Consider the following 23,178-nt stretch of genomic DNA (forward strand, 5'->3'; position numbering starts at 1 on the left):
ACGGCTAGAGTCCACCTGAGTAGCGAGGGGCCCTCCTCCCCGTATGATTTAAATTTCCTGTACTTACTGCTGCTACTATATATATTATTCTCCGACTCACAGCAAGCGTTTTAGGACTTTCAATCACCCTCAGAGATGCCCTTCTCCTGTAATCCAGTCGTGGCTTCTTCTGATGTTTGGAAAGTGTGCCACTGTCCTTGTATCAGAACTTTTAGTGTAGCTGGGTATTGGAGCCTAAAGCAAATTTGTTTCTGTGCTAGCATTGAGCATATCTGATGGAATTTTTTCCGTTGCTCTTGTACGCCAAAGGAGTAGTCCTGAAACATCAAAACTGGGCGCCCCTCGTGTGTTAAGTCTCCCCTCCTAATCTTAAATCCATTCAGTATTTCCATTTTAGAGCGGTAGTTGAGCACTCGCGCCACTATGACACGAGGTCTCTTTTGACTATCAGTTTTGCGTCCCACGCGGTGTGCGCGCTCAAGTACTAAAGGCCCAAGGGAGTCTGATAAGGCCAATTCTTTAGATAGCCAGTCTGTGATCCAAGGCACTAAATTTCTGTCCGGTATGTTTTCCGAGATGCCTACAATGCGCACATTGTTCCTCCTGGAGCGGTTTTCTAAGTCCTCCAGTTTATCGTAATGCTCCTGGAGCTGTTGTTTAATTTCGCGGATGTCCACGCTATAGGCCTGTGAGTCATCTTCTAAAGCCGAAACCCGCACAGAGAGATCTTCCGCGCGGGTCTCCAGTCCCTCCAACTTAGCGTGGAAAGTGTCTATTTTTTGTTCAACAGTGTCCCACCGAGGCTGCCAGGCCTTCGCCACCGCGGCTGTTAGTTGCTCCAGTTGCGACGTCGAAAATGCTTGTTCACATTGTTGTGGTTCGCCCGCCATTTTAGACTCGGAGGCAGGCAACTTAACCTTTTCTTTCTCTTTTTTCCCGGTCCGAAGCGCCATTCCAATCGTGGTTTTGTTCAGGTATTTGTCCATGCAGTTATGCTGTAGCCGGCGGCTATTTTATTAATGTTTTTTGAGCAGTATTTTTAAGAGTACGGGGTTGAGGCCCACGAGCTGCAGCACTGCACGTCTGCTCAGCTCATCGCATCACGTGGACTCCTTCTCTCTCTATCATTTTAGACATAGGCCTTCAGAAGAGCACAACCTGCCCAGAGGAATTCTCACTTTTTTTTCCCCCTTCCTATGCACCACAGCACCCTCTGGAACTGGACACTGAGACAAGAAGTGAACACAGCAGGGTGGCAACCTTTAAACTGTTTGAAAACAGGATGAAAAGCAAACCTGTTTGCCAGAACCCCTCTAAATATCAACTGCAGAAGGGTAGGAGAAACATCAATCGGCAAAAGCAGCTGCAGGTCCTGTTCCCTTGCAGACGGCACGCAGCACCCCAGCCTCGACACAAGCCGGTGTAGCACAGCCCCATCTGCCAAACAATCTGTCATACAGAGCAAAGCCAAAATGCAGATCCACAACAGAAACCTTCCAAAATCAAACGTCTCAGTGCTTCAACAGAGACCAGAGCATGGTAGGCAGCTCCCTGGCTGCTGAGATGAGAGCAGGAGACTAGAAAACATCATTGGAGGGGGGGGGGGGGGGTAGATCTCATGGCATCTCTAAGGAAGTGTGACTTAGCCTGACCAGGACCAGCTAGCCATTGGTCTAAAGGCAGTAGTTCTGCCCATCCACCAGAAGGTGGCGACTATACCACAGTACCTGTGCTACTGGCATTTCATACCGCAGAAGCAGAACATAGGAAGGGGTTAAATTATTGTACTGGAGACCCAGGTCTGCACCGAGCCCTGCACAGCTCCAAAAGTCTCTTAGTCCCACAGACAGCTGAGTAAGCCGACTCATCGTACACTGCAATTGACCTGAAAATTAACCAGAAAACTCAAAGCAGTAATACCTGACAAAAATACTTAAATGGAACAAGTTTAAAACTTAAGAGCAGTGGTAACAGCCATCGTATCTATGTTATTTGATTGAACTAATGTTCCATTTGAACTGTGCTGACATGGTGAGTATCCATGTCAGATGAATGTTTTTCCATGCTGCCTCTTATGGTATCAATTAGAGAGCTACATGGGAACAGGGTTAGTGGGAATCCTGCGGTTACCACGGGGATCCCGCAGGGATAAAACCAGGTCCATGGGGATCCCACGAGGATGGATCTGAACCCTGCGGGGATCCCATGAGGATGGACCCATACCCTGTGGGGATCCCACGGGGATGGACCCGAACCCCGTGGGGATCCCAAGGGGATGGACCCGAACTCTGTGGGGATCCCACGGGGATGGACCCGAACCCCGTGGGGATCCCAAGGGGATGGACCCGAACTCTGTGGGGATCCCACGGGGATGGACCCGAACCCTGTGGGGATCCCACGGGAATGGACCCGAACCCCGTGGGGATCCCACGGGGATGGACCCGAACCCTGTGGGGATCCCACGGGGATGGACCCGAACCCTGTGGGGATCCCACGGAAGCATAGGTGAGTCGAGTGATGTCTCCCCTCCCCAAACACACCTCAGTACATCCTGGTGGTCTAATGGGGCAGGAAAGCTGTTTCTTTAAAATGGCTGCCGAAGACTTCAAGTAGCAGCCTCGCGAGACTTCAGCAGATTGAACAGGCCAACAGTTCAATCAAGCAGAAGCAGAGAGAGACTAGAATCCTTGTGAGAAGACAACTACTGGTAGTTTAATAGCTAACACCCTTCATAGAGTGGTTGACATCATAAAATAATAAAAACTTCATAAAAGAATATAGCATAATCCAATCACACAGAAAAATTACAAGAAAAAAACCCAGATCATGGGGAGATAACACTAGACCCTGAGACTGATCCTTATCACATCTACCCATACAGCTACTGCAGAAAGCCAGGTACTGGGATTAAACATTCCTCAAAATACTTATAGATTCTGAGATATGCATGATGAATCAAATTACCAACCCACATCAGCAGGAAAAGGATGCCAGGGATGCACGCTACATGTGTTATGTTGATCCTTACCATGAGCATCGCGGTAGTAAGCATGTGTTACACTCCGGAACCTTTCCTGACCAGCCGTGTCCCAAATCTGTAGGTGAGAAGAGAGAACATTCAGTCAAACAAACCTGGCCAGAGGGTCACATGCTGGGTGTGTGAAGCTCTGAGTTTACAAATAGATTGCAAGGGAACTGCCCCTCTCAACCTGAAGGCTGAACAGAGTATTATGTCCCTAATCTGACACCACATGTCACCCCATCACTGCTCCCCAAGTCACATCATCACTGTGGCTAACTCAACACATGTAATCATGTTTATTTATTTATTTATTTAGTTGCATTTATATCCCACATTTTCCCACCTATTTGCGGGCTCAGTGTGGCTTACAATACATTGTAAATAATAAATAATGGAAATACAGTTACGATTATGGTTACATTGTGAATAGTTAAGGAAGACAGAGTTGTATCGGTCACCTTTGGGGTGTAGAAACTATAGGATATGACGTTGGGGAATTACTACGGTGGTCGAATAATAGCAAGAGAGTGATGGGTAGACAGTTTTTATCTGTGGGTAGATTGTTGAGTGGGAGAGAGTACGGGGAAGTGGAGTACGTGAGGTAATGTCTTGAGGCATTATTATGATGTATATGGGATTTATATGTTTTAATCCTTGCGGTATGTTGCTGCTCCCAACTCAACACACATGACCTTGTCGCTGTTCCTAAACCAACACAACACCTCATCACTGCTCTCGATCTGAGGTAACATGTCAGTCTATGACTGCGCCTAATCTGATACCAGATTTCAGTGAAGACCTGCATTAGACCAGACTGAAGAGGCAGAGGAGAATTACTTTGGAGTTTGGTTGGAGTACATGTTTCTGATCACTGGACTATGTAAAGTGATACCCTTCTGGGTTCTTTTCCCTGTTTGGTTTTCCCCAGATACCCTGCCTGGGTGGTTCTATGAATCTTCTTCAGCCCAATGGCCTTCCCTTCCCTGCACAGACCCAACTCACACACACCTCTTCGATATATTTATTTTCCTTTTTGTCTAGTGATTATTGTCTGTGTATTTCATTCTGAATTCCTCAGGGATGCAAGTATTACAGTAATTCAGTAAAAGAAAACCAGGGTAAGACACCAGGAGATAAAAACACAGAGGCTTTTAAATTAACCCAGTCTCTTCCTGTCCTCCTTAAAAATAAAATCCATGTTCTTCTAATTGCATTTTGTTGATTAGCTCTTAATAAAAGAACAAATTGATAGGGTGCTATACTTTTTTTTCTGCTGGGTTCATATGGGCGGTACCTTGGTCCCAGATAATTGAAAGTGAGTTGTACTCAAAATTTGATGCCTACCTGCAGGCTGGAGAACAAAGCCTGGTTAAAAAAACCTTTAGAGGGTAGATGTCATGAAGGGGAGTTGCAGTGCATGTCTTCTGACCATATGGGCTTTGTGCAGAACTTGGATCCAGAAAAACTGATCTGTTCCCATATCCCAATAGCTGTGGTCAAGGGGCAAAATAATGTTTCAGCTTTTGAGGTTCCAACTGCTCTTCAGCCTCAAGTCTCTGAATGTTCATGTTGGTCTTGATAACAACCTCCCTCCCCCCAATATTCAAAAGAATTTAACTGGTCAGGATCAGCACCTGACGGGTTAAATGCTCCAAAACCAGCTATATGGCGATATTCAGCGGGGGGGATAGCCAGCTATTACCTGCTAAATATCACCAGTTAATGGCTAGCAGAGACCCAATTATATCATCCAACATAACCAGCTATCTGGCGATCTTCAGCCCCACTTTAGTGGCTATATTGGAATCGCCACCAGGGACAGCTCTGAGGTAGACCTGGAGGGATGGGGGTTTTCAGAGAGACGGGCAGATGCCGTTCCGTAAGTGGAGAAGAGGGAGAGAGGAGTGTGAGATGCCACCACTGAGGTGCTTTGGGGGCTGTATGGATCAGTAGACTAGATGAGCCTGAGGCAAGAGTGGGTGGGCCTGTGCATACCCAGGCCCACCCATAGCTACGCCACTGCACAAGACCACCTTAAATTAAAATCTTTCAGAGTGGTAGGTGACCAAAAGCATCTCACTTACACCAATCAGATAGAGATAAAAACTCCTGTTTGTGTAAATTAATCTATAAATCAGAGCCCCAGGAGTGCAGAGCTTTGCCTTGGACTTGCCAAGGAGTGACAGGACCAAAGTGATCATTCCTTCGGGCACCAGGGGACACATTTTTGGTTGTGGGGCTGCCCCAATGGATTATGTATGTAAGAGAAGGTGTCAGCTTTGTTTAGTAGTACAAATGCAAAGTAAATCTTTCATTGCCCTTAAAATTCATTGTGCAAGTGTGAGTTTTATTGTCTCTCTCACTCTCTCTCTCTTTCATTTTGGGGTGATAAACTGGCATATTTATCTTTGTGCCTTCTGAGTTTTTACTCATATACCTAAGTCACTATCAGGCTTATTTTCGAAAGAGAAGGGCGCCCATCTTTTGACACAAATCGGGAGACGGGCATCCTTCTCTTAAGGTCGCCCAAATCGGCATAATCAAAAGCCGATTTTGGGCATCCTCAACTGCTTCCCGTCGTGGGGATGACCAAAGTTCACGGGGGCGTGTCAGAGGTGTAGCAAAGGCGGGACTGGGGCGTGCCTAACAGATGGGCGTCCTCGAGTGATATAAAGGAAAAAAGAACGGTGTCCCTGACGAGCACTTGGCTTACTTTACTTGGTCCATTTTTTCTTACCACCAAGTCTCAAAAAGGTGCTCGAACTGACCAGATGACCACCAGAGGGAATCGGGGATGACCTCCCCTGACTCCCCCAGTGGTCACTAACCACCTTCCACCCGAAAAAAACAACTTTAAAAACTTTTTTTGCCAGCCTGAAATGTCATACTCAGGTCCATCGCAGCAGTATGCAGGTCCCTGGGGTGGAGGTATGTGTGTGTCAGCGGAGGCATAGCCTTCTTTCAAACATTTTGGATGTCCTGAACTGCTCCCCCTCCCCCAGGGATGGCCAAATTTCAAAGGAGAGGAGTGGAGAAGTGGCCTAGTGGTTAGAGCACTGGTCTTGCAATCCAGAGGTGGCTGGTTCAAATCCCACTGCTGCTGTAACATGATATAAGTTTAAGTGTCAGAGTTATTAATTGTGCTGAATCAGATACCAATATAAAAATACAGCTTTGAGATCAGCTAGCCTGGATTTCATCTCCCCCTCCCTTTTTCCTGGGAAACTTTTGACAGCCAAAGCTTAGCTAGGTAGTTAACACCTCTAGGACTCTTAACAAAAAAACTATTCAAACACAAACAAGTAAGAGGCTACTTCAAAGAGTGTTTTTAAATTTACTCCCTTCCTCTGATCAAAAGGCCTTCCTGAGGGTGAACAAAGGATCAAAAGGCAACCAGTAGACACAAGGAGACAGAAAACCTGTGGAGGTGGGAATCCACACACCTATTGACAAAAGCAAAGTATACTGTGTATCTGGCACCAGTGTTGCCAGGTGGAAAATTTTTTTCCCACCCAATCCAGCATAAAAACCGCCCAAAACCCGCCCAAACTCAAACCCCGCCCCTGACACCCCACCCCCGCGTCATCACCCTCGCCCCCGCCGTCATCAACCCCGCCCCCGCCGTCACCGGCCCCGCCTCCCCCGTCACCGGTCCCGCCTCCCCCGTCACCGGTCCCGCCTCCCCCGTCATTGGCCCCGCCTCCCACGTCATCGGCCCCGCCCAAAACGTCACTAACCCCGCCCAAAAACGTCACTAACCCCGCCCCCGCGGCCGAAAAAGCCGCCCAAAAAACCACCCTGAAGCCCAAAAAGCAGCCCAAAAAACCGCAACCCGCCGCGGGCAAAAATTTCCCGCGGCGGGTCGCGGAAAACCGCCCAATTGGGCGGGAAAACCGCCCATCTGGCAACCCTGTCTGCCACAGAGATTCAGACAGGAAGCCTTTTCGCTTCAATAGACTATTTGTCAGCAAAATCCAGACAGGAAGTCTTATGACGTCATAAGACATGAGACCAGATACCACAATGCTTTGCAACTACTCAGGGTCGAGTGCAAACCAGGAAGCAAATGCACACAGGACATGCACTCATATTTCCCTGCAAACAGACTGTATAAAAAGCCTGGGAAAGCCCAGCTCTTGCTCTTGGGAATCTGCTGCTCTGGGGACCTGCAGCTCATGAGGACCTCTCCTGTAACCATGTGCCATGTGCTCATCACTCAGCTTTGTAACAAAGACTTTTCTGTAAGTTAATAATTCATATCTAAACCTGCTACCTTACTTTAAGCACAGATTCTCTGTAAGGTCCAAACTACCTCTTGCAATATTATTTACATGATTTGTATATTAAATAAACCTTTTCTGGAACTAAATAGATGGTCTTTTGTGTCCTGGGTACACGCTTTTAAATCTTGCAGCGCAGGATACTACATTTCAATAGAGATAATATTTAATTCATTGCAATTGTGAATCTTGTTGCCTTATAGGGCAACTGGTGGAGAATTATTCAATATATATATATCTTAAAACTTATAAATATTAGTGAGTGCTTTAGATATCCCCAAGTATAAATTATTTCTTGTTACACTGCTACTTGTGATCCAAAATCCAAATAAAAGGTGTGTCAGAGGCACAGCAAAGGCATGGACATCTTTCTCACAAAAACATCCACATTTTGGACGTCCTCAATAGTGTTGCAGGGACGGAGGCATAGCAAAGGACATCCTTCACCCATACTCTACAAAAAAAAAATAAAAGACGTCCCTGACGAGCACTTGGACGTCTTCACCTGGACTTGTATTTTTTCTAAGGTTGTAGACGGCTATTATACACAGCTTGTCTGCATGTATGAAGCCGTCTTTGGCATGCGCAGAGCAGCCACGCATAATGCATGGCTGCTCTGCACTGGCTTCCCCTCATTAGGAAGGAAATTGTGTGCAAATGTGCTAACAGCGAGCAGCTCATTTGCATGCAATTTCCTTCATGCATGCCCGTTCCTTTCCGAATCGCTAAGGGATCGGTAAAGGAAGGGCTTTTTCCGTTCAGTTAGTCCACTGCAGTGCCCCCTAGGGTGCCCAATTGGTGTCCTGGCATGTCAGGGGGACCAGTGCACTACGAATGCTGGCTCCTCCCATGACCAAATGAGTTGGATTTGGTCGTTTTTGAGATGGGCATCCTCGGTTTCCATTATCGCCGAAAACCGGGGACGACCATCTCAACATTTATGTCGACCATCTCTACGGTCGACCTAAATGTTGAGATTTGGGCGTCCCCGACCGTATTATTGAAACGAAAGATGGCCGTCCATCTTGTTTCGATAATACGGGTTTCCCTGTCCCTTCACGGGAACATCCTGCGAAGACGCCCTCAGGAAAACTTGGGCGCCCCGTTCGATTATGCTCCTCCACATGAATCCTTTGGCCTTTTTTTCTCCTCTTTACACCCTGTCTTTCTAGTGCCCTGTGAAAACTTTCTTTATATATTTGAAAGAAGAGAGTGACTGGGTGGGGGGGAGCATTTTTCAAGGTTCAAAACTGCAAATCAGCAATATCTAAGCAGTTTACACTTATCCTTTGCTTCAGGGTCGGGCCCTCTGCTTTTGTGACTAACCAGGGATTAGAACTGAGCCCCCCTCAAAGGCTGTCCATTAAAATGACAGCACAGGAAGATGAGGAGAAATTCGCAGCCTACCAGACAGATCTGGGTGTTATTTTTCTGCTGTCTCTTTGCTCTTTTTTGAGAGTTTAGGTCCTCTCTGTGCTTATCATATGCTTTCTTCAACATTTATTTTATTTTATTGGAACAGGAGATTCATTCAATCTTTAATCCTCCTGCTTTGGTGATGTTGTGACATCATCATGTTCCCAGTGGGATTAGGTGACAAAGCAGTAATTCCCAGCCTTTCCCATGCTGAATCCATTAGAATTCAATCTCGGCGAAAAGAACTCTCTTAACAGAACTGAGAAATAGAGTAGGTCGTGCGGAAAGAGTGAGGCATCCTAAGGTCAAAAGGCCCAAACCAGTGATTATCAGAGCACGCTAAGGGGAAAGGAACTAGCAGTCAGTTAACAACCCACTGGAATAGTGCAAATCCCGACAATAAAAGGACTCAAACTCAAAACAGTAGAGGAGACTAAAAGCAAAAGAGACCCAAAATGATTTGTGTTTCAGCCTTAAAAATTGTGTCATTTGATTGAGTGGCGTCCAGCAAGCGTTTTTACTGCATATGAGGTTTGCTCTTGGCAATGCATTTTATTCTGCACAGATGCTACTGACTTGTTGACTGTTTTGTGGATTTTCTGGAGATGTAAATGACATGACAACTTTTTAGACCCCTGACACAGGCCAGTGGCCAAAACATGAGTCGTGTCGGTCGGGTCTCTTTTGATACAGAACAGTTTGGAAGTTACAATAAAGGAAATCTGGACACCATCTGTGAGAGGTTCTTTTAGTCTCCTGTACTGTTTTGTGTTTGGTGTGCTTCATCCGTGACTTACTATAAAAGGATTCAGGCATGATGGCCTAACCATGTGTGTTTACAACATTTGCTCAATGTAATCTCATTTGCATAGTCCTTTGAGATATAATTAATGGCACAGTGTCCTCCCAAAGTGTAAAACTTTCTTATATCCCGCCTAACTTTACAATAATACATACATAACACAAAAGTACAAAAACAACATGATAAAAAAACATTAACAAATAAATAATGCAAATTCTGTTATAATATCAGCAAGCTGCTTGTTGAAACAGATGGGCTCCTTTCGAAACAAATCTGATGGCAATAAGTTCCATAATGTTGGACCTGTAATCATGAAAATTGATTCCCTATATACATTCCCCTCCTTCCAATATTTAAAGCCATTTAACCATCTAGGAACAGCTCCTGGCCGGTTAAATGGCACATAGCCGGCTATCCGGCGATATTCAGCGCATCACCAAGTCGGGTGAAAAGGCTGAAAAAAAGGCATGGCCATGTGGTAAGATTGCTCTTACCGCGTGGCCATGTTGGCGGAGCAGTTACTGCCACCCATTGAGTTGGCATTAAAGGCTCCCGCACTAACCTGGTGGTAACTGGGTAGCCATCAGGTAACCCCCTGCGGAAATAGAAATGCTGTGCATTGGGGGTGCAGCTATCACTGGTGCCCATGTTGGGCCAGTGGTAGCTCCAGATTGGCATAGTAAAAAGGCCCCAAAGAGCGGGATGGGAACATACATTTTTAAAGTAGCAGCTAAACATGAAGGGATCTTATCAGTAAGAATCTTAAAATCAAAGTTAAAATTTTAAAACATATTTGCCAACTTATAGGCAACCAATAAAGTTGCTTTAAAAACTGTAATATATATGGCCTGAAAATCAATAGAAAAACAATAGAGAGTACAACGGAGATAGCTTATTTCATAGACCAAACCTTGAATGATAGTGACATTCAAATACTGTACTTGAAAGAAATAAAACAGAGAAATTTAAAGAGCTCAATAGGTATATTTTAGAAGAAAAGTGGGAGAGGAGAGATACAATAAAGAAATTTAATAGCTCTGTGGCATAAATGCACAAGAAGAAGACCTCTTTGAATTGAAAAGTTAGGATTGCAATGAGGGCATCATGGGATGTAGGAGAACGGGGACAGAGTCAGGACAAATCTAAGGAAATATTTCTTTACGGAAAGAGTGGTGGGTGTGTTGAATGGCCTCTCAGTGGACATGGTAGTGATGAGGGCTGTATCTAACATCAAGAAAGCAAGGGACAAGTACAGATAATCTCTAAGGAAGAGGAAGAGATTCTAGAGCTAAGTAATTGGTATGGATTGGCTACACAGTTTTAGCTGCCTTCATTTTCTCTTTCTATGAAACAATCCACAAGGAAAGTTTTAGAATAGATTTATCTGGCATAAATATTTGTGGACAAGAGACCACTATATCTGGGGTTGTGATAAGAGACTGAAAGAAGGTAGACACAGGAAAATCATAAGAGAGTTCTACTTCAAAGAAGGGGGTGGCATCATGGAATGGCCTTCCAATAACTGAATCCAAGAAAATCTGGAGGAGGCATCAAGGAGCTTAGGCTGGAGAAGCAAAAGTAAAGTCAGGGATTTAAAAGAGAGAATGGGCAGATGCAATAAACTAAAGATCATATATCAAGTAATTAAACTCAACTCAACCTTGACAGCTTTATCTGATATCATACTAGCTCTTGGCAAGAAGGATTCACAGTGTCACAAACAGGCACAGACCATCTGTGCATAACATGCACCATGTGCCCCTCCCTAGAACAAGCAGCAGCCCATGTGAGGATCCAACCTAGACACATTACCTTAAAAAAATCTAAAACATATCCGCAAGGTCCATCAATGTGTGACTGCCACTGAGATTCATTCAGACAATGAAATTAAAAGCATCACTGCAGTCTGATGCAAGAGTCTGCAACCACCCCTAGATCTGCAACCACTACAGGTCACCTCCCATAGTGAGCCTCAATACCTCTCTGCTCCACACCACAGTATCAGCCTCAATACCTCACCCCCCCATAACATAACCTTCAATCCCTCACCCCTCCTAACAAGAACTTCAATCCCTCTCCCCTCCATAACATGACTTTCAATACCTCACCCCTCCCATAACATGACCTTCAATTCCTCAACCCCTCCTAACATGATCTTCAATCCCTCAACCCTTATAGCATAACCTTCAATCCCTCACCCCCTCCTAACATAACCTTCAGTCCCTCACCCCCTCCTAACATGACCTTCAATCCTTCAGCCCTTCCTACCATGACCTTCAATCCCTTACCCCCATAACATGACCTTCAACCTCTCATCCCCATAGAGCTGATGTTAGCATCTAAATGTTGCACAAATGGGTGTAACATACAGTATTTGATAAATTATGCACATAATGCTCCACCTCCCTGTAATTATGTACTACGTAACTTAACATGAGTATTTACAGAATAGTACTTGGGAAGCATTTTGACAGCTATGTACATCTGTGCACCCACACACATGCGTAAATGTCATTATCTGAAGCATTTATGTACACAATGGGTGCAGAACTTCTACTCGCTGTGGAATGAGCCTCAATACCTGAATTTGTAGGAGAGGGTTGAGCAAGGTCTTACCTGCAGCTTTACTTTCACCCCGTCCACATTCAACACTTTATTCTGCAATGAAAACACAAAGAGAAAAAGTGAGGTTACAAAATAGTACTGCAGAAATACAAAAGAACGCAACGAGAGGATCACAGAAAAGATTATTGGATTAAACTCAAAGAAGCAAAGAGGGAAATACAGCTAGCGAAAGCGCAAGCGGAAGAAAAAATGGCTAAAGATGTAAAGAGAGGTGACAAGACATTTTTCAGATAAATTGGAGAAAGGAGAAAAGATAGGAATGGAATTGTGAGATTGAAAGATAAGGAGAATGGTTATGTGGAAAATGAGGAGGATAAAGCGAATGTGCTAAACAATTACTTCTCTTCAGTGTTCACGGAGGAAAATCCTGGTGAAGGACCGCGGTTGGCTGCTGAAGGAATATTTGGGAATGGAGTGGATACTGTGCCGTATACGGAAGAAAGAGTTTATAAACAGCTTGAGAATCTGAAGATGAACAAAGCTATGGGGCCGGATGGGGTACATCCCAGGATACTGAAGGAGCTCAGAGAGGTCCTGGCGGGACCTCTTAAAGATTTATTTAATAGATCTTTAGAGACGGGAGAGGTTCCGCGAGATTGGAGACGAGTGGACGTGGTACCTCTTCACAAAAGTGGAGACAGGGAAGAAGTGGGAAACTACAGACCGGTAAGTCTTACGTCAGTGGTAGGAAAAATAATGGAGTTGCTGCTGAAAGAAAGGATAGTTAACTTTCTAGAAGATAACGGGTTACAGGACCCAAGGCAACATGGCTTTACCAAAGGAAAATCCTGCCAAATTAATCTCATTGTCTTCTTTGACTGGATGACAAAAGAAATGAAGGCCATGCACTAAATGTAATCTACTTGGATTTCAGCAAAGCCTTTGATACGCTCCCTCACAGAAGACTCGTAAATAAGCTGAAAGGGTTGAACTTAGGACCGAAAGTGGTGAACTGGATAAGAAACTGGTTGACCGACAGGTGGCAGAGGGTGGTGGTAAATGGAATCCGCTTGGAGGAAAGGATGGTGAGCAGTGGGGTTCCTCAGGGGTTGGTGCTGGCGCCCATTTTGTTAAAGTTAGGCACGGTTTATAGAAAAGCGCTTACACCTGGGAATCGACCATTTACACCAACTAAGACGTGATGCAAATACCCGCACATAAACTTAGGTGCAGATGCCCTTATTCTCTAACTATGCACGTAACTTAAAGGAACGCCCCTGACTCTCCCAGCTCCACACCCCCTTTTTTGACTCGCGTCTAAATTTAGACGCATACATTTCAATTAAATCTGATTAGTGCCAATAATTTCTTGTTAAAAAGCCAATTACCAGTGCTAAGTAGTTCGTTATAATTGCACGTTCAAATTTGCGCATGTAATTTTTAGCATCTTTTATAGAATTAGGGGATTAGTGCCTCGTCATTAATTTCACCAGAGTTCTGAGGATTTGATGTTTCCAGTAACAGATCATCTTCTGGTTTCCCCTCAACTGATGATGTGATGGGGAAAATGACAGATTAATAGTTTAATTACAATACAACTATATCGCTTAAATAATGAATGACTCTGATCTGTTTTTTTGTTGTTGTTTTTTTTAACTGGCTTGGTTTGGATTTGAAGGAGATACACACATAACCATCGTCATACTGGGAGAGACCAAAGGTCCATCGAGCCCAGTATCCTGTTTCCAACAGTGGCCAATCCAGGTTGCAAGTACCTGGCAAGATCCCAAAACAGTAAAACAGCTTTTATGCTGCTTATCTTAGAAATAAGCAGTGGATTTTCCCCAAGTCCATCTTAATAATGGTTTATGGACTTTTCTTGTAGGAATTTGTCAAACCTTTTATGTTGAAACAATTTTTTATTAAAGAAAAACATATCAAACAGATCCACAAAGAAAAATTGATTTTTACAAACCTAACCCCAATTACCTCTCCTCATCCCCCTCCATCCAACTCCCCCGTTCCCCTGCTCCCCCATTTACATTGTACAAAACAGAATCTCAAGGGGGCCTGGACTCTTATGACCCCCCCCCCTCCCCGAGACAGTCATTAAGAACCCCCTACCTCCCATAAGCCATCTGGAGAACAGGAGCACGTGTGGACATCATAACCAACGATTATAATGTGTTTACAATCTGGCGATGACCCCGCGGGCCCAAGTTCTGCAAACAGGGGTTCCAAATCAAAGTAAAAAGCTTCTTACGCTTAGGGGATCTCCTTGCTGTCCAAACCATTCATAAACCCTGCTAAGCCAACTGCATTTACCACATTTTCTGGTAATGAATTTCAGAGCTTAATTAAATGTTGATTGAATAAATCTGTTCTCTGATTTGTTTGTTTTTTTAACTTTATATTTATTGAAGATTTTTTCATTTACAATAGAAGAAAACCAAATACACTATCACTTCAGAAAATACAAGTAAAAGGGAAAATAATGTTTAACAGTGAGCAATAAGAATTAACATCCCTCCCTTCTTAATATTCTACGGAAAACAAGGTAAGATTGGGAGGAAGAAGAACAAATCATAAGAAATATAATAAAGGAACATTAAACAAATTAACTGTTGCATTACCAGCCCCAATATAACTATATTACCCAACCAACCATGGTATTGAAATCCTACTGACTATTTACACCTTCTTTATTAAGAAGCTGTTTCCGCACTCTGAGAAATTCCCCCAAATGTACAGGATCATAACACACATAATCCTTGCTTTGAAAAGTAATTAAACATCTCCTAGGATATATCTTTTTTAAAGTCATCCCTAAAGCCAAGGCTCTAGGATGTAAATTTAAGAAGCTCCCTACAAGCTTCTTGAGCCTTAGGTGATATATCTGGATATACATAAATCCTTTGATGATGAAAGGAGGTCAATCATTCTTTATAAAACCTGACAAAAAAACATATTTTGATCAGATATATTAAAAAAGGACACCACAACGGTTCCTCTATATATGGATTCTTGAATCAATGTTACAAGAATGGTTGTCAGGGTAACTTCTAATGGATCACCACGTACAGCTTCCATAGTTTTCTTAACAGTAACATAATAAAGGTTCCCTAATGCATTCCATCTATAGATCCATTATTGCTCCAACCCACCAGTGTTTGAAGGACCAGGTGGTAGGAATGCCAACCCCTGTGGGTGCATGGGAATTGCAACGCACTGGACCTGGGCATGTGGGGTGGGGGGAGGGGAGAGAGCCTGGATCAAAGGAGACAGGGAAGAGAGGAGATGTTGGGCTTTGGCACATGGGGGGGGGGGGGCTGAGGGAAGAGAAAGAGAGGCAGAGACTGGACTTGGAAAGATGCTGGTCCAATTAGAGGAAGGAGAGAGAAAGAGAGAGAGAGTTGCCAGACTACAGAAGGTGGGAAGATAAGCAGGTAGGCAGGTAGCTGGGGTGGGGGTCAAAGGGGCACAGGAGGAAGGGAAGACAGAAGCCGGACAGGGCACAAAAGAGATGTTGGCTCTGGAGGGAGCATAGGGACAGGGACACAGTAGGGAGACTGGGCAAGACGGACAGAGACACATAAGAAAGATGGATGGTAGACATAGAAAAGAAAAGTCAAAAGGACAGAAGACCCTGGAGAGAGTTAAGAAAAAGGCAGAAGAGAGACACTAGGACCACAGGACCAAAGCAATGCTCAGCAACAATGATAGAAAACATATTTTTTTCTGAATTTCTAATTGTAATATGCCAGCTTTAGGAAATGTGCATCCTCCCTCCCCTCCCCCCTCGGTCCACACTACCTTGAGACCCCCATCTCGATTTTCCCAACCAGGGCCCATTCAATCCTAGCTATGCCACTGCTCCACTGGTTGGTTTCAGTGCCACAAATAAAAGAAACCTATTCAAAGCAGAAATAAAAGGAGCCTATTGGAATGCTAATATCTGAGATGTGGATTAACAGACCAGTGATTTACACAGAAACATAGAAAATGATGGCAGATCGAGTCCTTGGGGCTTATCCAGTCTGTATACCCATACCAACAACAAAGCTCTACAATCCCTTCTGCTCTCTCACAGATTTTGGGTTACTACAACACTTACACTATGAGGAAGAGACTTCGTTTCAAGAGGAGAGCGTTTGTCGGTAAAATTAAGGAAGGCATGGAGAAGGAAGAGGGAGAATTTCAATGGTTGGCTACTAGAGGCCACTTAATCTACATAGTGAGACTACAGTGGTGCCAAGGGAAAGAGGGCTACAGGGGCAGTTTGCCAGTATCCAAAGGATTTGAGAGAAGAGGGCGGTGAGTGAGAAACATTGAGGGATAAAAGAATCACTGAGAGTCAAGTAAAGACAGGAAAGACGAGGCAATTGAGTATTCCAGCTGTGACTGGAACTCAACTCCAGATATCTCCACAATCAGTGAGTGAACAGCAGGTCCATAGGCACATCTCACAATCATCTGATGAGACCTCATTTTGAATACGGTGCACAATTCTGGAGACGGCACCTTCAAAAAGATATAAACAGGATGGAGTCAGTCTAGAGGGTGGCTACTAAAATGGTCAGTGGTCTTTATCATAAAGCATATGTGGTCAGATTTAAAGATCTCAATATTTATACTTTGGAGGAGAGGCGGGAGAGGGGTGATATGATAGAGACATTTAAATACCTATGCAGCATAAATGCACAGGAAGCGAGTCTCTTTCCATTGAAAGGAAGCTCTGGAACGAGGGGGCAAAGGATGAAGGCGAAGAAGAGACTCAAAAGTAACCTGAGGAAATACTTCTTCACAGAAAGGGTGATGAATTCATTGAATGGCCTCCCAGTGAAGTGGTGGAGACGAAAACAGTATCTGAATTCAAGAGAGCTTGGGACAGGTCCATAGGATCTCTAAGGGAGTGATAGGGAGAGTAGATGGCAGGAATGGCCAAATGGTCTTTATCTGCCTAGTTTTCTATGTTTCTAGCTATCTTAGCAAGGGGATCTTGTAAGCTGCACTACTCAGTCAGATACTTTCTTTCCACAGATTCCGAGGATGGTACAAATACTAACCTGAAATATTTGGTGTTTCAGCAAGAAGATGACCATTCCGAGGGGCTGCAGTATCAGATCCAATTGCCAAGTGAGCACAAAATGAAACAGGTAACAGCTGGATCCTCTGGATCCTGTATGTTCCACCTTAAATCAGGTCCGTGTATCAGCTGATCTGGAGGATGCGGCTTTTGAGCTGCCAGAGATGTGCCAGATCCTCCCAGTGGAAAGTGTAGGATGCAGCTCATTCTTCCTCTATGCAGCAGTTTACCCAAGTATCCTCCGGATCCCCCGGTGGCTTTTAAAGTAGAAAGCATAGGAGATCCGCCTTTTACTCAGTCCCATGATTCAGTCCAAGTCTGAGGTGCAGATGATCAGAAGTCCCGCACTGTTCCAACAGCACTCTAAAATTAGGATAGGGTTAAATGGCCATTTTTCTCAATGGAGGAGGGTGAATAGTGGAGTGCCATAGGGGTCTGTACTAGGACCGGTGTTATTTAACATATTTATAAATGATCTGGAACTCAGAACGATGAGTAAGGTGCTTAAATTTGCAGATGACACAAAACTATTCAAAGTTGTCAAAACACATGCAGATTGTGAAAAATTGCAGGAAGACCTTAGGAAATTAAAAGACTGGGCATACAAACAGCAGATGAAATTTAATATGGACAAATGCAAATTGATGCACATTGGGAAGAATAATCTAAATCATAGTTACCTGATGTTAGGGTCCACCTTCGGAGTTAAAACTCAAGAAAAAAATCTAGGTGTCACCGTAGATAATACTCTGAAATATTCTGCCTAGTGTGTGATGGCAGCCAAAAAAGCAAACAAGATGCTAGGAATTATTAGGAAAGGGATGCAAAAGCATTATAATGCCTCCGTATCACTCCATGGTGAGCAACTGCAAAGTGATGCATGTGGGAAAGAGGAACCCGAATTATATTTATGTAATGCAAGGTTCCACATTAGGAGTCACTGACCGGGAAAGGGATCTAGGCGTCATCGTTGATGATACGTTGAAACCCTCTGCTCAGTGTGCGGGGGTGACTAAGACAGCAAACAGAACGTTAGGTATTATTAGGAAAGGAATAGAAAACAAAAATGAGGACATTATAATGCCTTTGTATCACTCCATGGTGTGACCGCACCTCAAATATTGTGTTCAATTCTGGTCACCGCATCTCAAAAAAGATATAGTGGAATTAGAAAAGGTGCAGAGAAGGGCGACGAAAATGATAAAGGGGATGGAACGCTCAAAATTTGGCAAAAAAAAAAAATCAGCACTGATCAGTATTCTATACAGAGTATTCCGGGATGGGTGCCCTTAACAGAATAGCAAGTAGCGCCGGGATCAGCATTTTCAGCTTTTTACACCAACTCAAACCAGGTGTAAATCCCAGAATGCAAGTTGAGTGTGGATTTGCACTGTTCTTTAACACTGTGCACAGCTTAAGGGAATGCCCATAACCCTGCTCATATCCCTCCCATAATTACATCCCCTGTGCAGATCCGTGCGGAAACTCAGACACTATTCTATAAATGGGTCTGTTTGTTTTTATACGGATCTGCCGTTTCTGCCCCATTTCGGCATACTGCCTCCGTTAGAATGCTTTTCTGCACTGAAAACTCAGCCTGGAAGTAGCACCTAATGTTAGATGCCATCTATAGAATTCCCCCGTGAAAGTCCAGTTTTACAGGTTACAGAACCGAGAACAAATCTGGTGATAGAAAGTCCAGTTCTACAGATTATAGAACCAAGAACAAATCTGGTGACACTGAAAGTCCAGTTTTACAGGTTACAGAACCGAGAACAAATCTGGTGACACTGAAAGTCCAGTTCTACAGATTATAGAACCGAGAACAAATCTGGTGACACTGAAAGTCCAGTTCTACAGATTATAGAACCAAGAACAAATCTGGTGATAGAAAGTCCAGTTCTACAGATTATAGAACCAAGAACAAATCTGGTGACACTGAAAGTCCAGTTCTACAGATTACAGAACCAAGAACAAATCTGGTGACACTGAAAGTCCAGTTCTACAGATTACAGAACCCAGAACAAATCTGGTGACACTGAAAGTCCAGTTCTACAGATTATAGAACCAAGAACAAATCTGGTGACACTGAAAGTCCAGTTCTACAGGTTACAGAACCGCGAACAAATCTGGTGATAGAAAGTCCAGTTCTACAGATTACAGAACCGAGAACAAATCTGGTGACACAAAGTCCAGTTCTACAGATAACAGAACTGCGAACAAATCTGGTGATAGAAAGTCCAGTTCTACAGATTACAGAACCGAGAACAAATCTGGTGATAGAAAGTCCAGTTCTGTGTCAAAGGTTGGCATGGCTGGGGGCAGAATTGTTTCCCATCAAGCGTTACAGGAGATTCGAGGAGATATGGTTGGCGATTACTCTCTATAGGGCTTTTTCTGTAATGGTGCATTATTGTGAAATCTGCTCCCTTTACAGATAAAGTTGATTAAGGATGCGACTGTATTTCATAAACGTTGTAAAACGCAGCTGCTTCAGATTGCTTTTAAGTAAGAATTTTTATGATCTATTGTTTTATTGTATTTTTCTTGTAATACTAGCTTGTAAATAAACCATCCTGTAGCCTTTGGGGACAAGCAATGCATAAATCGGAGAATAAAGAAACATGGTGACATAGCCTAAGGGGCAGATACATTTTGCAAGCCTCCCTCACTACCAGACAGGGATCTGGTAGGGATAGGACAGGTATCGAGGGATCGGGTAGAGGCCTGTTCAACCTCCGTAACTGCTGGTAGCCAACACTGGGACAGGCAGACTGACTGCATTTCTCCTGGCAATATTTCTGTTATTATGCAGCCTCCATTCTTACAGACAACAGCTGCTCTGCATTTCAAGCCAAATATTGATGTTTTCCTGGTTCCTGTCCAAACGTGCCTGAAGAAATAGACCAAGTAAACATTTTGGGGTGAGATCAGTACTCTGATGTCTTGATACCATGAGCTGGCAGAGCACAGCCAGAAGAACCTGAGGCATTAACTTCAGACCTGCTCCTCTGGTCACTCATCTGTCAGAGAATTAATCAAGGAGATTCTCACAGCAAACCCCTTTTTCAAGAGAACCTCAGGTGATACTGTTGGATGTGCCCTCATCATCCTCACATGCTGACTCAGCGAAGTAGTTTCTGCTGCTTTGCGCCAGAGCTGTGAAATAATTCCCAGAGGAGGTTACAGTATGTTGGAAGCAAATTATAAGCAGTTCAGGAAAATTCTTTGAGAAAGATTTTGTGCAGCGAGGTTGAGGGGAGGGGAGGAGAGTCGGTTTTATGTGTTTTAAACAGTGTAGAGACCATCAGGTTCTGCTCCTTTAAGGATCTGAAGATCTCTAATGGCTCCATCGTAATATTACCCGTTGACCTTTTAACTTCAGAATATTCTCATAGCTTCTAGAGCAAGTGATTGTCAATGGCAGATGGAGACATCTCTTGGAAGGAAAGTTTGCCAATATACATACCAAACCCAATGGGAGTTTCCTTGCCTTTGATTCCAGTTGCCCTGGCCATCGTACCAGTACATTGAGGGAAAAGGGCTTAACTTCGTTCTCCACAGTGCCCATTTAAGAGGGAAGAGGGTCTCTGCCTACCTGGTGGGAGGAGTGGGAGCACTGTCATAGCCAAGCACTTCGGCCTCAGGCCCCCTCCAACATTGTGGCGGGTGCTCAAGCCCTGCCAACCAAAGAGTTTCCTTGCTGGAGCCCAGCCCGTGCTGCCTGAGCAGCAGGAAGTTGGCGGGGTACTCTGGCGGCTGATGCTGGCACTTCCGCACATGCTCAGTTCATGTACTTGAACTGAGCATGTGCAGAAGTGCTAGATTGGAGGCTGGAGCAGCCTGCCGGCTTCCCTGCTTCTTAGACAGCACCTGCAGGGCTCTGGTGGCAAAATTTCGGCTGGTGGGGCAGGGGGCTTGAGCATTCCTGTCAGCAAAGGTATGCTGGGGGGGGGGGGTATGGCAACGGTCGCACCGGTGGGGGGAAATGTTTGCCCCCCCTCAACCCACTCCTGCCCTCCCCCCCTCAAATCAACTTCTGGCTTCGCCCCTGGGAAAAGAAAGTACTGCTGCTCCTTGTGACCGTGAGCAAGTCAATTAACCCAGGTTAATAACTTAATGATGACCCAATGCACCGTTTATCTAAAAACTGCAGGTGGTCATAAAACACTCTAGGTTCATTCGTAGCCCTGAGACCTTGTGGAATAAGATAAGTTGCATAACATAACTCGTCGTTTATAATATTCTTTTTAATAGTAACCACTGCAGTCCATTGGTTGAGTATAGATTCTTCTTCATCATCATTTTCAAACAAAGGAGTTTCCTGAAGGAAGTGATGCAATTGATCTGTATAACTTAATACATTATCCCATGGCAGTTCTTCAGTCACATTCAGAAGACAAACAGCAGAAGAATAAAAAATGTTTTGCAGAGAAAAGAAACAGCAAAAATCAGAGATGGTCAGGGGCATAATGATGTCAAGGAGCCTCACTCAGGCCAATCTTTCCTTCTGTAAATGTGTTCAAATGTTAAGACAAAACACACAGTGGATCCAAAAAAGTCCTCTCACAATGAGTGTCTTCCTGACGGCTGAAACACGTCACGTGTCGGGTCATTTCTGCTACTGTCAATAAAGACCTTGTTCAGGAAGACACTCATTGTGAGAGGACTTTTTTGGATCCACTGTGTGTTTTGCCTTTCATTGGTTTGCTTCAAATGTTAAGAGTCATAATTCACTGCTACTCTTTCATTACTAGAAAACACCAGGATAAGAGACGTAAAACCAGGCCTGGACAAAGCTTTATGCACTGGATCCACTGGAATGAACATGGAGTCTGCGAGTTGCTTTGGTTTTACTGGTAGAGGAAACATAAATAACAGTTTTTATTTCTGAGTGAGGTAATGAAATAGTAACATGGAAGTCAATGACAGAAAAAGACATGAAACACCCCATCCACTCTGCCCAGTCTGATGGTTAGGGTTGTAGCTGCCACTCCATTAGTTATCCTTCCCCCCTGTTCATACTGCAATCAAATCCAGTGATAAGGAGGAGAGGGCAGGCCTGGGACAGAGAGCCATCCCATTCCCGCTGGGTTTCTGAAGACATCTACTTTACAGGAACATCTGTTTCTTTATCAACAGCAGCAAAAGGCTTACAACCGGAGCCCCATTAGAACAGACCAGTGAGCGACTGTACTCTGATTAACTAATGCACAGGCAGCTGTACACAGCGGATACCTGCCAAACAGCTCATTCTACCCACTGAATGAACAGCATTAATGACTTTCTGAGGCTTTGCAGCAGCCACGGCTGAGGCACTTCTGCTTATATTTAATTGCTCTGGCCTAGATGAGAGTCTGGGCATTTGTCCAGGGTCTGGCGGGGTCCTCCCATGATTGCTAGACTGACAGAACAGACCCACAGAGACCCCAATGTCTCCTGACATCTTCTGTACCACACTGGCACTGCTGGAAAGGAAAGGACTGTAGACATGCAACACTAGGGGAGAAAGAACAGCAAAAGAGACTAATTATTCTTCTTATTATTAATGGTAAAGCGATGGGGTAGCCGTGTTAGTCTACTTTTAAAGGTAATAAATGTAGTGTTTATTATTCAATACAAAAAATGTGAAAAAGGATGCTACATTGGAAAGACAGGCCAAATGCTGAATCTACACGGACACCACATCAGAAACTATAGTGCTAACCAGGGTGACACCTGTGTAGGACAGCAATTTGCCAGACCAGATCACTGCATGAATGACTTTATGATTAATGACTAAAAGGAAACTTCAAAACCATCCAGGAAAGTAAAACCTTTGAAGTTCGAATGATGAATAATTTTGACACCCACCAGATAGGACTTGACAAAAATCTGGGTTTTCTATTACATTATAAGCCATAAATTTATACTAGTCACCCTCTGATCGCCCATCCATGTCTCTCTATTTCTCACCCCTCCCCACCCACCCCTATCTTCCCCATGAGGCTGTCATTGGAATACTTTT

At 44.2% G+C, this 23,178-nt stretch overlaps 1 protein-coding gene across 1 annotated transcript in view; it reads right to left on the minus strand.

Moving 5' to 3' along the window:
* Window positions 1-23,178, minus strand: part of RAB26 (RAB26, member RAS oncogene family) — a 166,166-nt gene that overhangs the window by 76,664 nt on the left and 66,324 nt on the right. Inside the window, exons 3-4 of the mRNA XM_030212107.1 lie at window positions 12,137-12,178; window positions 3,029-3,095 (exon numbers count right to left, since the gene is read on the minus strand). Coding sequence (XP_030067967.1) covers window positions 3,029-3,095; window positions 12,137-12,178 — 109 coding nt within the window. The remainder of the gene's footprint in view (window positions 1-3,028; window positions 3,096-12,136; window positions 12,179-23,178) is intronic.

This window comes from Microcaecilia unicolor, chromosome 8 (genome assembly GCF_901765095.1).
Source record: "Microcaecilia unicolor chromosome 8, aMicUni1.1, whole genome shotgun sequence".
Taxonomy (NCBI): Eukaryota; Metazoa; Chordata; class Amphibia; order Gymnophiona; family Siphonopidae; genus Microcaecilia; species Microcaecilia unicolor.